The 17,421-nt window shown below is 32.9% G+C and overlaps 1 protein-coding gene across 7 annotated transcripts in view; it reads left to right on the plus strand.

The window, feature by feature from the left end:
* LOC143243916 (beta-1,3-glucosyltransferase) overlaps positions 1–17,421 on the plus strand; it is an 87,144-nt gene that overhangs the window by 17,323 nt on the left and 52,400 nt on the right. For all 7 annotated transcript variants that reach the window (XM_076487700.1, XM_076487706.1, XM_076487707.1 and 4 more), the window contains 4 exons: positions 4,709–4,821; positions 8,426–8,505; positions 10,855–10,966; positions 11,811–11,947. In XM_076487700.1, the coding sequence (XP_076343815.1) occupies positions 4,709–4,821; positions 8,426–8,505; positions 10,855–10,966; positions 11,811–11,947 (442 nt within the window). The remainder of the gene's footprint in view (positions 1–4,708; positions 4,822–8,425; positions 8,506–10,854; positions 10,967–11,810; positions 11,948–17,421) is intronic.

The following is a 17,421-nucleotide window of genomic DNA, read 5'->3' on the forward strand; positions in this document are numbered from 1 at the left end:
AACCTTGTGATTTATTCTTCATAAATAGGCCTGACCTGACCATGAATCATACCCACCCATACATGGCATGGATAAAGTAGAAATGGATAACTGCTCATCCCTATCATTTCTTAACTGAATTAATCAGTATAGTTTGCTTTTCAAAGTAGGGTTTCATGATCCCCCAATTGCTCTATCTTGGGTATAGCTGTCCTTGCAGACTCTAATGCTCCTTTTCCCTTGTTTTACTAGTAGAGAATTAGAGTTCTTACCACTTAGCAGTTTCATGCTGCTAGGGTGGTTGATCTTGGGGTATGCTGGATGTATTCCATAGAGATTGCTATAACCATTCAGTTCAGAGTAAAACAGAGGTATTTTGCCAGTGTCAAAGGAAAATCATCCTCCTGATTTAATGAACAGAGTAAAATGTCTCAGTGCAGATCACCCCTTTGATTGTGTGCTGTTATCCTACCCTATCATGGATGCTGGTAACCCACAGGCTGTTTTGGATATTGAGTGAATCAATCAACATAAGCCCTCACTCAGGTTTGGGTTTGTCTATCCTTCTCCCTTTTTCTTCCCTTTTTGTCATGAGTCACAGAGACTGCATGTGGGTTGTTTCGACCTGTGTATTGGGCATTTTCTCTTGCAATATTTTGGACAAATCTTGTGGTCAGTGGTGTTGAATACACATAGTGGATGTCCAGTGTATACTGGATGATACATTTCTAGATTCCTATGGTACTCATAGGTCAGTCATTTCCTTGTATCTATTATTTTAGGACTTTAGATGAAGACAGTATTACATTTGTTCTACCCATTAAGTAGACTTAATGAGGAAAGTCTGTTGCATCCTAGCTGTTCTACACTATGAAACACATTCTCTTTTACTCAGTGTCCTTCTGTGGGACTGACTGACTTATTTATTTGATTGGGATCACTTTCTTGACTTATCCTTTCCCAATCAGATCTGCTCTCTTCATTTTCTGCCATGTTCATTCCACCTGTTCATGGTGAGAAGATATCTGATTCAGAAGTGGTGCTGTGGATTTTTTGTTCTATGATTGATTATCTATAAAAAGAATGTGGAATGTTAGAGCTGTAATGGTGTTTTTAAGCTAAATTCATTCGTATATAAAACAGTTACCACTTATTACTAAGGAGATCCTGTTCACATCTTTTAATTAACCTACTAAGCCAGTTTTTGTGACATTTTCACTTCCTTAAAGTAATAAACTGTTTGTTCATCTTCAAACTTTCATTTCTTTCATTCTATCTACAACAAATCACTATATCTTGTGTTTTTGCAAACTTTTCATTATGTTGAATCTCAAATAACTGTGTTTAATCTATCCTAAGAATGCCATGCTTTTAGAATTACTTCTGGTCAAATCAACAGGTTTTCTGTTATTCCCTTTCTTGAATAATTACACTTTATGTGTGTGGCTTTTATTTTTTTTTGTGTAGCCAGAAAATTTGGTATCTTTGTTTTATGACTATTGCTGATGAAAGTTACAGCCTGTTTATTTTTTTACATAATATATATGGTTATTTAAAATTGGCATGTACTTGAATTAATATAGGTATTTCAGATAATTCTTTGTGTAAACATCAAGACTGTCTACATTTTGGTTTCAAAATATATATATAAAGGTTTTTGCCTCATGATTTTAATTGCTATTTTTAAAGAGATATTTAAATTATGTATAGCCAAAGGAAGCATTTCAAAGAAAGGAGTATTAATTTTAGGAATTGTGCTCAACTCTTTGCACTACTAAGAGCTATAATTCCATGCACAACTGTTGTGGAATTTCTTTGTGACTTCTTTGCTATGACCTCATGTAGTGGAACTTTTATATTTCTTGATTTCCATTCTCTTTTGTCTTTTCTTTCTGTTTGGGTGCTCATCTTTCATTCTACCTGTTGGTGCCTCTTCCTGTCACTTTACCCTTCTGTGTTCTTCCACAGACCCTGGGATTTGGTTCTGCACCTTATTTCTTATTTCTCTTTTCTACCTCTTAATTCCTTTTCTCATCAGTCTTCCACATGTTTGTCATTTTTAGTATGTAATGTCTTCACCCCACTTGGGGCTTTATAGTAGTCGTTTTGTTATCTCAGTTAAGTCTGGGGTTTGATGCTATGTCATTGACTTGTCATTTCTGTATCACTTTCAAGTTGTTTCTTGATTTCAGATAGACAACCTTTTCAGTCTGTATTGAGTCCTTTCACAAAGGTTATCTGGGCTTCCACTAAAAAAATAACTCTCTTAGCCACTGTGGCTAAACAAAGTATTTTTCTTTTAGTCACAGTGACAGTTGTTTAGGTCATTAAAATTTGTGTGGTGCATGACTTTTAATATGCATCAATTCCATCCAGTAAGAAATAGTTGTAATTATGTGAAAATCTACAAGACATTAAGCTTTGTACTATTTTTTATTCCCCAGCAATCTTCCCTGCCAAAAAAAACAAAACAAACAAAATAACAAAATAAACATGATAAAGAGGAAAATAGAGATACATTTCTCAAAATAACACAGAAACAAACAAAAAAAATGAAACTTGGGATTTTCACTTTGATACAAACCATATGTTGGTTTGACAAGTCAGGCTTTTTCTGATTACTGTTTGTGTACTGTAGGCAGAATCAAACATGTAGCATAAGAAATGAAAATAAAAGAAATTATTAGCACAGCTGAGTAATTTTTTTTTAATTTAATTTGTTAGTTATCATATCCTTGAAATCATAAAAATATATAAATAAAATATAGATTACAGTCAGTGGTAGTTTTTAAAGACATTTCTTGTTTCTTCAACTCGCTGGGGGGGGGGCGTCTCTGGCAATTTGTCATCATTAATGGCGTGGATGGTGATAAAAACCATAAAATCAACATTAGATTTTTAGGCACAGGCTGTTTTTTTTGCCAATGGCAATGTGGCTAATGGCTAGTGGAAGCCTAGGTTACGTTTAAACAATGCAGACATGTCATATGCCTTCCTTGACATTCCCATTTGATCCTCTATCCTGTCATTCATCCAGTTTGCCTTCAGTGGCTGTCTTTCAATCTTGTGCCCTGTCCTGTGGTGTAACTACTGCCCCTTCTATTTTGAGCCAAATCATACATTCTTTGGCTAAGCAAATGCATCTACTGGGCCTTTATTTTAGTTATTATATGGTTGTCTGGCTTCTTCTTGCCCCATTTCAATGGGAATTGATAATTACTATCTCTATTTTCTTTGGAGGGCCTCTCACCTGTACAGGTTGTTATAATTTTTTCAATCCATTTTGTCACCCACTCAATTTCTTGTCCTTTATGAAGAATTTAATGTCCAAGACCTCTCTATTTCAAATTTGACTACTGTTGCTTCTCTTTGACCACTGATTCCAATCGTTCATGGAATTGGTTCTGGGAATCATTGGAGGATATACTGTGATCCATTATCCACCTTATGTCTCTATCTTTCTTGCTACATCTCTTTGTTGTGGTGGCTTGATTGTTCCAGCATGACTTGTGGTATACCACTCTTCCCAGCCTGACTGTGACATACTTATACTGATGCCTCTCCTTTTGGTTTGGGACAGTTCTTGACACCACCACTTTTCTCAGGATCTGGTCTTCAAAGGGGTGTTCCTTGCATATCAACTTCCTTGATATGCCTGCAGCTCATCAGCTTGCCATTCTTCTTTTGTTTGTGGTTGTCTGCTCATCTTGTAATGATCCACTTTGATAAATGTACAGTTGTTACTTCAATCAACCACCAGAAAGGTAAAAATGAAAAGAAAATAAGTCTGTAACATACATTAGGATCATTAAACAGTTCACCCACTATACAGTATTGAATAAAAAATTAGTGACAATGCTACAATATTATTTTCACACCTAATTAATTTAGATTACTATAGGACTAAAAATCCCATAAATTTAATATTGTGCATACACTATGCTACTGTGCCTGTGTCAACGTGGAATTGTACTTGGATTTTGGTGTGTGACTTTTATCATAATTTCTGTTTAACTTTTATGGACATGTAGGACATTACTAGATGATTTTCTTTGCCAGGTTGAAATCTGAAGGCATAACAGGTCATTTGGAAACATATTTTATTACTTAAAATGTTCAATACTTGCCAGTCAAACTTTATCATTTAAAAAAAAAGTGTAAACGATCTCCTCTGCATGTAGATTGTTTCCCACCATCAATCATAGAACAAGCTATCTGTGGTGGCAGTTGAATATCAGGGAAATGAAAAGCAGGTATCTCTTATTCTCCTCAACATCTTTTCTCAGGATGATGCATGTAGATATACTTTGGAAATAGGTTGTCTCTAATTGTGTGATAGTTTTAAAACTTGTATAATTTATACATTTTTATATAATCCATTAAAGAAGTCATTCATTATTTTGCCTATCACAGTTGAAGATATTTTATTTTAAAAACAACATAGGTTCAAACAATAATGTTAGTTAAAGGCTCTTGTTTTTTTCTCCATGCAGTCTAAGTTTTAACTTAGACTGAACATGTAATGACATTGCATTATTTTTAAAACTTTTAAATACAGTTAATATGTCATTCTTGTTCTTCTCAGGTTTTTCCAGTTAAGCCCTTCTGTTTCAATATAAACTGTATTCTTGTGAAGGCATTGAAGATTAGTTTTGTACTATTTATATAAATTATTGTTCAATTGTTAGTATAGGTGAACATTTTTTATCATAATTTTTTCCATCACCAGCAAGCTCAGGGCATATTGTATTTGTCATACTAAGTCAACCAAACAAATACCATGCCAGGTTAGCAGAGCAAAGAAATGAAGATCTGCTGAAACAGGCTAAGGACAACAATATGGTGGGTATTTTCATTCTGTTGTTTGCTTATGTGTGGAGTGTCATAAAAGATATGATTTTTTTTCAAATATAAAACTTAATGGATTATAAATTTCTTTGCTGTATTACAGTACAAGAATGTACAGGTAAAAAGTAATTCATATTAAATAAAATGCATTTTAAATCATAATTGACATACTTTAAATTTTTTTTTTTTCAGTTTCCCACCACACTATAAAATTTTGACAATTAAGTATAGAATAATGAGGTTTCAATTAAACTTCACATATTTTTACATTAACTGAGTTTTTAACATAATGCTGTGCAAGAACTTCAACTGCACTGGTTATTCTTCAACTGATCAAACTGTTATACAAAATATAAAATATTATAAGTAATTTTTTCAGTAATGGACAGCTTACTTTTGCTTTATAAATCTAGAAGATATTGTTATACATCTGTTTATGCCCCCCAGTGGCTCAGTGGTATGTCTGTGGACTTACAATGCAAAAATCCGGGTTTCGATACCCGTGGTGGGTAGAGCACAGATAGCCCATTATGTAGCTTTGTGCTTAATTAAAAACAGCAAACAAAACAACAACATCTGTTTATATTTAATTTTATTGTTTTATTGCCTTTTGACCCATGTCTAACTAATAATCCAGCAAACCACTTGGTAAACATGTAGCTCATATTACCATATCAAAATACTTTACACTTGAGTTATTTCTGAGTATCTTGCATGTGTACCTTCTGAAAATGGTATATTATAATTATGTTTCTTTATATTACCTAATCTAATCTTATTTAACCAAATAACTTTCTAATTTTTTTAATTTTAGCTACTTTTATAAAAATAAATACAAAATAGAGAGTTATTTATACTAAAAACAATGTAATATGAAGTTTGATAGAATAAGCTTTGGCTTTCTGTTGGTTATAAATAATATAAAATTATTGGCAATTTATGAAAAAGAGGATGACAAGTGGGCGTAACATTTAGGCTTGATTTTTTTAGTTTTTGACTGTAAATGAATAAGATTGAAGGTGATAAAATTTAAATTTAGCCTTAATAATTTGTCTGTATTATAATGAGTAATTTACATGAAATTCCATACTTTTCAGAAGGCTAATAAATAAATTAGGGGAGATTCAAAGTTTTTGTAAATATTGTTTTATAAAACTAAGAACTTAAAACTTCTACTGAAATGTGAATCATTAACTATGTTTTGATGACTCTTTTATTCATGTACAAAGATAGTAATTTAATTTAATTTTAAATGTAACTCTAAAGCATTGATATTTGTACTCTAACTTACCCATAGTGAGAGGGTTAAAATTACTGAAAATATCTTGAAATAATTCTTCCAAGGAATATAGAGAAAATAATTTCTCTTTTAGTCCCTCTAAATTAACTCGACTTTATTAAAGTAATTTTTGTATCGTGAGAGGTATATTTTAACTTCAGTTGATCTGATCTATAATTCTAGATGAGGGAAGCAGTAATAATGTGTTATTTTCAATTATTGTTCAAAATAAAGCAGCACACAATTTGAAATTCATATTTATACAACTTCTAAACCTTCATCATATAAAATATCCAAGACAGCAACATCTTTTGCTTTTGAAAAAGCTTTGTTTTTCCTTTTTTAGTTTTTTCTAAATTCTTTTGTGTAAACTATTTGCCCTCTTTTTCTTTGACAACATTCTTTCATTGGATATCTTGTCAAACTTGAATTGACACATACTATAATTATTACATTTATATCACCTTTTCATGTTACAGTTGCAAGAAATAGGAAATATAAAGTTATCTCCTGATTTTTCTTACTGTTTTGCATTCCATTTATACATTTTGACAGAAATATAGTATGGAATAAAGTAGTCAATTCAGCATTTCCTTTGATTGGTAAATATCAGTCAGATACTGTTTATAAAACTAGTTGACCAACAAAGATGAAAGCTGTCAGTCAGTCTGAGTTACTACAAAACTTCTTTGTATATACAAAGCTATCTTTGTATATGCATATTATATCAGTCCTAATTTTAGAAAATAAATATTTAGTAAATATTCAGTCTTTATTTTTGGTGTCACATGATGTGTCTGAGCTCCAATTTCTTTAGAATTCTGAGATGATAACCCACCTCTTCACTAAGATTAACAATCTTTCTCTATGCATCTGCAAAAGAGATTTATATGATACTAACACTGAGGCAATCCCTCTTAATTTTATGTTTTTAATTGAACTGCACCATTGTATGATGATGTCATTATGCAACAAAGCCATCTACCATTGGAAGATGACACGCCCCCATGTGCACTAACTCCCCTTATGCATTTGCACTTGTTAGTTGTCTTTTCAGTATTTTACTGTACAGACTTGTTTAAATTTTTCACTTGTGTTCAATTGTTCAATTTATTGAAACTTTCATCATTAACAAAACTTTGGTTATTGTTTCTTTAGCTTTTGTTTCAAATAATTTTGTTATGTTGAATTTTTAAATAACAGTGATTTATATTTATACTTGAGAATGCTACATTGTTCTAATTTAGGTTTTATTTCTTCTTCTTCTTCTTATTGATTTGTGACCTTTAGCAGCTCTTAACTGTGAGAGTCATTGCAACCATTGTTCAATGTGCTGTGGTTTACCATGTGCTAAATAGGTCTCCTTCTCTTATCTTGCTAGCCAAATTTCTTTCTTCACATACCTATTAGACTATGACCTTCAACTGATTTTCTTTTTTTATACTTTACCATTAGTGAAAAAACCTTAACATTTTAATCTTTCTGGATTTCTTTATCAGATTTGTTATTTTCTTTCTTTCTTTCCTGTGTTCATTATAATTTTTCTCTTTGCTTGCTATCAAACCCATAATTCATGTTTTTATTTTGTCTGTTAGATTCTATCAAATGGCTTTTTCCTCATGCCTAGATGCCCTCTTCTTCCTCACATTTGTGCCTCATTTTGTCTTGATCTGTAGACTTTTGCCCCTTTGTTTTTTGAAATGGACATTATTGGTCGAAGGAAGGGCAAAAATGCTCTAGATCTTATCAGTGAAAAATGTTAATGACATTTTATCTTCATAGAGTGAAAATACTAATCCACATCTGTCATTCTAGTATGTTTTTAGTAAATTTGAAAATTTTCAGAATGTTACATATTCTAGGTTTATCACTAATCTGGGTTTGATGTAGTCAGATATTTAAAATTAATATAAAGAGACTGAAAATATCATTTTAAAATAAATTCTGTACCCAAGCCCTATTTTTCATTTGTTTCAAAAGAATTATGATTGAACATGCAGTTAAAAACAAAGTATATTTAAAACTGTTTGGAGCTTGAGTAGGTTTTGATATTTAAATAAGCTAAATGAATAATTGCAATAATCCAGGAAATTCCTTTGTTTTTGAGAAACAGCTAGTTGCACAAATTGATAAAAATAAGAAGTTTAACTTAGTTAAATGTAAAAATTACTTGTGACCAGACTGAATCATAATTTTGGTTGTCTAATTATTTTTAGGAGGTGTGTGTTGAACATTTACAAAAACTCTGTAGTATCTGCCCAATATGTTGTTGTATAAAAAGTTTGTTGAATACTATTCTTTTGTTTTTAAATTATATAGCATCCACCTGTAATCCATATGACTGCTCACGATTGGCCAGAAGTGATGGGTTCTTGGACAGTTTTTCCCCTTTTGTCAAGGTATGCCCACATGTGACTCAAGATGAAGTAAAAAGCCATTTAGCAGTTGTAGTCACTTGTATAGTTTTAAGTCTAACCAGACAGTTAAAAGGTTTTGATTTAATCATTGAAAATTATGTTCACATGCCAATAAAAAAAAAAAACGTTTCTTGTTAACTCTCTCACTACAAGCTCAATTAGTTCAGCCACATTTCTAATTGCAAGTTGACCTTTAGTGTTTCTACACTATTACTTTAAATATGTGTTTTATGTATCTTAAGAGCTGTTTTGAAGCTTTAAACTGATCATTATAAAGTGTCCATTTTGAAAGGAAAGAACTGATTTTTTTTTTGAAAATGTCTTCACTGTTACTGAAGTATTTTAGTAATCTTGTATATTCAGTTTCAAAAATAAAAGAAAAGCTTTTACTCTGGTTGGAATTTTTTGTGTAAATTTTGGATTGGAAGCTATGATCAGGACTGAAGATTTCATTGGCAACTTGTTGGTAACCATGTAATTCTATTTGTTTACAGCAGAGTCAGTGTGTGGTTTAGTGGTTGGAATGTCTGACCATGGATCCATGGATTATTATAAAAGAGATGGTCAAATCTCGGTATTCAATTAAAGTAGCCAATGAATTGTTTGTGAATGGTATTAACTAACAGCTTTCTGTCTAGCTAACACTTTAAATTCAGGATGGTTAGCACAGATGATGCTTAAGTAACTTTGTGGGAGAATTAACAAACAACCTTTAAGCAGTTTTAAGCACTTATTCATGTTTTTTGTTATGACACTGTAGTTCTATTTCTTTGTGTTAGCAAGAGCACTTTATTTTTAAACTAGATATAGTAAGCAACTGTAATTAGATAGTTTAAAAATATCTTGATGTAATTGTGATTGGTGGTATATATATATATAAATGTATAATTGTAATACACTGAAAACTTAATTGATTGGGGTTAGACTTTAAAGTATGTTGGAGCTTTTATATTAGGTTGTTTGAAAAGTAATGGAAGATTTTTATATTAAAATTTTAAGTCATTTATTGGGATAAGAAACCTGCCTTTTTTATGACTTTATGTTTACCAGTTTTCTTCTGTTCATTGGTGCTTTTATTCTTTTCTAAAACTTTATTTCCAATATTTCAGACCCTTATAATTAATGATGAGAAAAAAGTTTAGCATCATATTTTTGCATTAATTCAAACTTAGTCATAAAGCATCGCAAACAGTTTGCAATATCAACCACACATGAGGTGAAGGAACCACTTCTGAACGTATAGCACAGTGTTGGTTCCAAAAGTTTCATATTGGAGATGTGAGTCTTGAAGATAAGGAGGGCATAGGATGTCCTTCTGCTGTTGAAATCAACCAACCGATAACATTAATAGAAAGAAACCTGTGTCAAACTGTTTGAGAAATAACATGGAATTGGGTGTTGACATTTTTTGCAATTTCAAACTATCTCAAGCAAATTGGAAAAGTGAAAAAGCTTGACAAATGGGTTCCACATGAACTCAGTGTAAATATAAAAAATTGCTGTTTTGAACTGTGAACTGATGATTTTGTGCAATGGAAATGACACATTTCTTGATTGAATTTTCACCTGTGATGAAAAGTGGATCCTTTACAACAACAGAAAGTGATCTGCACAGCGACTCGACCGTAACAAGGCTTGAAAACACTTTTGAAAGCCAAAGTTGCACCAAAATTAGATTATGGTCACTGTATAGTGGTCTGCAGCCAGTATTATCCATTATGGTTTGCTCAAACATGGTCAGAATTTCACTACAGAGGTTTACTGTCAAGAATTGGAAGAAATGCATAGAAAGTTGTGTGAATAAATGCCATTGCTAGTCAGTTGAAGAGCACCAATCTTGCTTCATGAAGATATTTGGCCACATATTGCTTAAATGATACTCCAGAAGCCCATTGAATTGGATGATGAAACATTGCCTCATCCTTCTTACTCCCTAGACTTTTTCAAGTATTTGGACAACTTTTTATAGGACAAAAGATTCAACAACAGAGCAGCAGCAGAGAATGGCTTTAAAAATGTTTGAGTTTTAAGATTTCAGAGTTTTATCATCATGGCAAAAATAAGTTTGTTTCTCATTGGCAAAATTGTATAGATTCACTAGTTTCCTATTTAGATTAATAAAGTTGCTTTTGAATTTTTTTATTTCTTATTAAAGTTAAAAGTTAAATATCTGCTATTATTTACAGAACAACCTGATAGTTATTGCTGATTAAGTTCTTTCAGAAGATTATTTTTTGTATCTTTATTGTTGTTGGCTGTAATTTTTGTCAATTATGACCAGCTGCTTGTAATTTTGATGGTTTATGTGTTATTCATATATCATTCTGGAAGACTTAGTAATATACATAAGCACAACAGCTCATGGATATTGTTCTGTGAAGATATTACATCAGTGGACTTGGAGAAACTTGTTGCTCTTTTGGAGAAGTATAATTCTTCAAAGGTATTTTAGTATTATTATGTAAGTTAAACTGTGTGAATTCAAAGTTACTTTCAAATTTTGATTGCTCATGGAAACAAAACTTTTGAAGAATTTAAAGTTTAACCAAACATTATACATCCTTACTGTTTAATGTTATTGAGAAATGTTTTGTATGCAAGCATTAAAAATGTTAATTTATGCTACCAGTTAGAATGTTAGATGTAAATCTATGTATAGTAGTGATGCTTCATTTATACATGTGCTTTAGAAACTAAAAAGTGAGGCTCAAATAGTTAGATAGAATTCTTTTAAATTTTAAAATCTGGAAAATAAAAAAAATTGTGAACAAATGCTTTGTTAAATGAAGAAAAATATACATAGGTGTTAATGCAATTTAATGAAAACAGCTGTGTTAACCACATGAACATCAAATCTAAAACTCCAAGGAAAACTGTAGCACTAAATGAGATAACGTGTAAGATGTATTGAATTTACATTATTTTTTGAGTATCTTTTATATTTTTAGAGATTGAATAATATACACAAGTAACTATACTTTGTTTTGATAATGTAATTTTCATAAATGTCCAACTTGTAAAATAATATTAAGGTGTTTCTGGTTGGAAACAGTTAATGTTTTTGTCTATAATTATTTGTATCAAAATGAAGAAGAAAAATGTTCAAGCTGAATTTGTGTAGTTTCAAATATAGAAAAAAGTTTTAAATTTTTGAGAAACTTCTAATTTATGTGTAGAGGTGAATAGGATATTTTACATCAAAGATTAATAGCTTAGTGATTTGTTTGAATATAATTGCTTTGACTAATTAAACAAAAGTAAAATGAATGATTTTCTTTTCATTCTAGCCTTACTTTATAGGTCATGGTTTGATGGACAATGAGCCTACCATTATTCACCATTTTGATACAGTTGAAAGAAATTCTCCTTTCCTTTATCCGGCTTTTAATACTGGATTTGTTATATCAACATCATTATTGAAAAAGTTAAGTGTTTAACTTATGAGATTCATGTGAGTAAGTAATTGTTACTTTGTAGTTTTTATAATGATTAAACATTTTTGTTTTTAATCATGTTTAGAAAATTTACCTTTAAGTGAATGAGTTAATTTTCTTATTAAGTAACAAATTAAGTGTTAGAATATAAACATGTAAACACCTGTTCTGAAATTTAAATCCAAAATTACACAAGAATAATTTTATTTAGAAAATCCATTTAAAACTTGAATACAGCACTATTATTTGATAATGATTTTCTCGCTGATTTAAAAATAACAAACTAAGATGAACTAATCTTATTCTTATTGGCTAAGCAATTTATTTATTTTGGTATGAAGAATGGTTTTTATTTTGAACAAAGAACATGTTTGTAATATCTTTGCAAGAAATAAATAGAAAACTGCATTTTGAATTTGTTAATAAATGATTTTCTTTATGAAAGCCCCCACACTTTTTTTTTTTTGAGTGCAAAGAAATATGCGTGAAACATCATGCAATGGTTTGTACAGTCCAAGTTAGTTGTTGTATGCAACTAAAAATTATCTGGTGTGAATAAAAAATTTGTTTATGTAATAGTTTTTTTATATGTTGAACTGTGTATTTAAGATTTATATATATTTTATTGTTGTGACCAAAATAAATTGGGAAATAACATTAAATATCTTTACTGTGTGAGTATATTCAGGGAGTTGAGTACATCATATTAAAATAATTTTGAACCATTACAACATCTTTATAGTCCATTTCATCGTGTTTAATCGTGCTGTATCTGACAGCTATGCATAAGCATCTTGACACTAGCCACTGCAGCATAGTACCAAGATGATGCCTCCCCTCCTCAAGTGTCTGTGTAGGTCATGACAGCAGCTGTTTAATATGTTGTGGGTTCAGCTGTTTAATAATGTTGTTTTTTTTCCCTTTGTTTTTATTCTTTCATGTGAACATACTCAGGGTTACTTTGTCTGTCTTCCTTCACCTGACATTAGGGTCTTGACAGACTTGTTTCTCAAACAAATGTTCAAAAGTGCCTCAGCTTAAAGTAATTTTTCATTTCTATTCCATGATCATTAACATTTTATTTCTCTTTCTAATGTCCATCTTTTGAATACTTATCATTTTTAGTACTTTCTTACACGATCTCTTGTCAATTCATTGTGCTCCAAAGGAGTTTTCTGAAGAGGTTTGTTCTTCTATTTTCACCACATTTGCTGGTACTTCTAATCTATCCCTCCTTACTTGATTCCTCTGTTGTAGAGACTTGTTGGAACTGGATGCTTTCCTAACTAATGTACATGTTTCTTATGGTTAACTTAGTATTCTTTGTCAAGCTCCATTTATTTGCCCAAATGTCTTTGAGGCTGCTCCTAAAATACTGGGGGCCTTGCACCAGTTCACATTGTTTCTCATTTTTCATCTTTTTAAACCTTATTATTCTATTCCTGCTCCAAGGCTTGCTGAACTCATATCTCCATTTCCAATTTCAACTTCTTGGCTTTCTTCTACTTCCTGATGTCAGGGTTATTGCTCATTTTATCTGAGAGTACTCTATCGGTCTGTTGTTGCCTTCTATAGTATATTTATTTCCAAAATTACCATTGGGCAAGGGCTAATTAAAAGTGCTCTACCAGTACCAACCGTTGAGGTGGAGTGTTCTATGAGTAGACTAGAGATATCACCATGTTATTAAAGTTATTTCAAAACACACCTACCTCTACTCTCACTATAGCTATTGCTTGACTGCTAGGATTTCTTCTTTTGCCCATTTAAGCATTGGTCTGATTTTTTCTCACTTGCTTCACTCACTTTACTTCTCACTTAATTGCCCTTGGCAATATTTATCTCATGAAACACTCCACCTACATCAGTGTACCCTCTATCCTGTTAATGTGTATAAACACCTCATTCAGATAATGTTATAATTTTTTTTTCTTTACAAAATGTTCAGGAATGGATTTATTTGTACTGAGACTGTTACAAAAATTTTGAGCACTTTTTGCATCACCTCGTTAATATATGGCATGAATTCCCACATTACTGTTTCAGGTGCTTAGGCTAATCAGATCTACCCTATACCAACTCTGACATCTTGAGTTGCTCAACAGTTGAGGAGGGGTTACTTTCTGTTGAGGTTTTCAGTGATCTGAGACATATATTCAGATCAGTGTTGTTTTTTTTTCAGGGGCCTTAGAGGCTGCATTTGTGGATAGTCTTGGACATTGAGGAGAGATTTTATATTCACATATTTGACACCTTTCTTTGCTAGGTTAACTTCTCATGAAGCCCATTTGGATCAGCCACCTATGGTTCCTTTTCTTCACTAGGTCAGTTAGGTGTGTGATGTTTTGTGTATTCCTCCAGTTGCATTTGAGTCTGTGCCTTCCTTGATGGCAGAAAGGTCTGAATGAAATATGTAGTTCTTCCTTCATCACCTGATATTGTGGTTCATGTTGAAAAGTTTACCATTCATTTATATAAAGGGATAGCTATGCCTTTTCTGCCATATTTGTCATAACAACATGCATTGGTTTATTACCACCAGGGGGATGTATATTTAGACTCTCAAAGACTAAACCTGTTTTTGAAAATGTGGGGTTCTAGAATGGAGTCTGTGATCAACTTGAACAAATCACAATTTTCTAGGATTTGTCTGCCCTTAACAATAGTTTTGAGATATTTATCATCTCTCCAAGTTTCATTGGGAGTCTCTAAATGATCACGCTAATTTGATAACAAGTTGGGATTATTGTTGTTATCTACCTTTTGTGGGTGTTCTAAAGTCTTTGGAATCATGGAATGATGTTTCTTGTCTGCATTAACCTTAGATCTTAAGTGGTGGTTAGATCAGAACAATACTATGATAGGTGTTCCTTTAGTGCTACCTTGTCCTGAGATCCATCTCTTTAGAGATGCCTCACCTCAGTGACTATGGATGGATAATGAAACTTCTTTCCACATCATTGTTTCAGAATTTCTTGCTGTTTAAAGGGCAATGTCTCAAATTCTAGAATTATTGAAAGGAAAACTATTCATGCTTCATTTTGACAACTCCACAATGGTGTCTTATGTTTTTTGATAAGTGGCACTTAGTCACAAGATCTTTGTTTTTGAACATTGCATCTTCTTTATTCAGCTTACATCCATCCATCACATCAGTCTACAAGCTTTCCATGTTTCAAGGATGATGAATTTAATAGCAGATCAATTGTCTTGATCCACCCAGATTCTTTCAACTGAATGGATGCTACATCGATGCATTTGCCACTTGTTGGAATATTCTGATCTGTAAGTACAGGCACTTTGATCCATGGTACATCACCCTTGGGTATTAACAGTAAATGCATTCTGTCAGGACTGGGTGGGATTGAACCTCTATGCCTTCCCACTGATTCCTTTGTAACCCATAGTTCTGGCTGTGATTTGGTCAACCCCTTGCTGTATGCTGTTGGTTGCACCAGATTGGCTGACTTAAACATGGTTTCTGTTTCCTCGGTACCTTCAAGAGTGCTCACTTCTGCTACTTCCTCTTTGGTTGTCTCTGTTAAGACAGCCAGTATCCAATATTATACACCCACATATCCTGAAGCTCAGGCATTATGCATGAAAGTTATGCAGTCCTTCACATAGCATTCGTCTTTAACTTCTAAGGCTACCATGTATCTTTTGCAGTCTCTACATATTCCCACAAAGAATGGGAGTGTTCTGAGAAAACCCACTTTCACTAGTCATGACCAGATGAAGATCAGGTAGTCTTTTTGTTTTTTTTTCTGTCTAGGGTTTATCATTCTACCTATGCCCTTTTACATTCAAACTGGCTCTTCCTACCCGAGATGTTGTCAGCCAGAGAAAGGAATAAATTCTTGCAGATTCATCTGACTGTTGTTTCTCAACTATGTAACCATCCAGATCCCAATTGCTTGTTATGTCCAGTTAGGGCCCTGAAATATTATCTCGTTCATGCTTTAGATCCAATAGACAATTACTTTTTATTGATTGGGATCCTTCAGTTTCCTGTGAGTTATTCCCAGTTACCTTGACAACGTAAGTTTGAAAATTGATCCATATTGCTTATTCTGGGTTGTCTGTGAAGGCTAAGGAACTTCTGTATGTCAGGTCTCATCAAATTTGTCACATTTTTATACCCTTAGCAGCCCAGTTGAACTAATTACTGGAGTGGACACTGTATGTACAGGCTAGTATGTGACCCTCTTCCAATATTTTTATCTTGTATCATTTACATGACCTGATAGTATCTTTCTCTGGGAATTTTTTAACTATCCCCTGTAGCAATCATGACCATAACAGCTAGATTATAAGGCAAGGTGAATATTTTTATTGCTCCACTTGTCTCTATTTTACAAGGCCCCCTTACTTTTTTTTTTTTTTTTATAGGATCCTACTCTGTAGTGAGTGTTACCAAGGCAGGTGTGCCAAACCAATTCTGCACTAACAACCACCAAATCAGTATCTTTTTATCTAGGTTGCAACAGACTGTAGAAATGAGCTGTTCTGTAAGACCACCTAGAGGCTGTCCTGGTGGTATTACTATACTGTTCTGGACTATCACTCATTGATTATGAGTAAAGCATAATGGAATCTTGCCCATCCCTGTCAATAATTGGATTTAATAAATCAGAATCAGTTTGCTTTTAAACATTTAGAGAACTTGGTTCACCTATTGCACTGTTTTGGGTGCTGCAAACCTAAGTCAACAACACATTATTTCTCTTTCTTCATCTAGTGGAATATGAGAGTCCTAGCCACTTGGGTGGTAGACCATGGACGTCCTTCTGAATGTGCACAATACAACTTAGTTGAGAATATGGTGATGACATTCTGTGGGTTTCAGTTACATGACACCAACACCTTTTCTCCCATGAACCTGATGTAGATTTTCAGGTGCTGCCAAGTGTTATATGTGTCACTCTGTCATACAAACATATTACAGTTTGTCCCTTTGGCTGAGACATCATAAGGATGTCAGTTCCTGAAGATAAGTTGTTGGTTCGAAACAGTCCAGTCACATAAGTCCTCACATGTTTGGTTGGTACCCTCCACCTACAACTGACTGAATGATAAATTCCCAATGCCACCAGGTTTAGGACTGGTGATGAACACCCACATTTTTTCCTTCCTACTGTCTGTCAGATGTTGGGTACCTGTAGGTCTAGTGTTGGAGGACCATGGATGCAGCGATGGGTTCTTGATATAAGAGCTTATTTTCCCTGCTGGTATCTGTTTTTGAGATGAAAGGTAGATGATCTTCTTCCTACTGTAGACCTGATGTACACTTCCAGATGTTGATTGAAGTTGAACTCCCATTTATGCTCTGTCATGTCCCAGCCACTCTACACCAGGGGTCCCATTATTTCTGTATTTTGGGGGGGACACCTCCCATTTCTCTCCCTTTATGGTTTGGGGACACATTACTAAAAGACAAAGAGTGTATCTGGCTCAAAACTTT

Source organism: Tachypleus tridentatus, chromosome 2 (genome assembly GCF_004210375.1).
Source record: "Tachypleus tridentatus isolate NWPU-2018 chromosome 2, ASM421037v1, whole genome shotgun sequence".
Taxonomy (NCBI): Eukaryota; Metazoa; Arthropoda; class Merostomata; order Xiphosura; family Limulidae; genus Tachypleus; species Tachypleus tridentatus.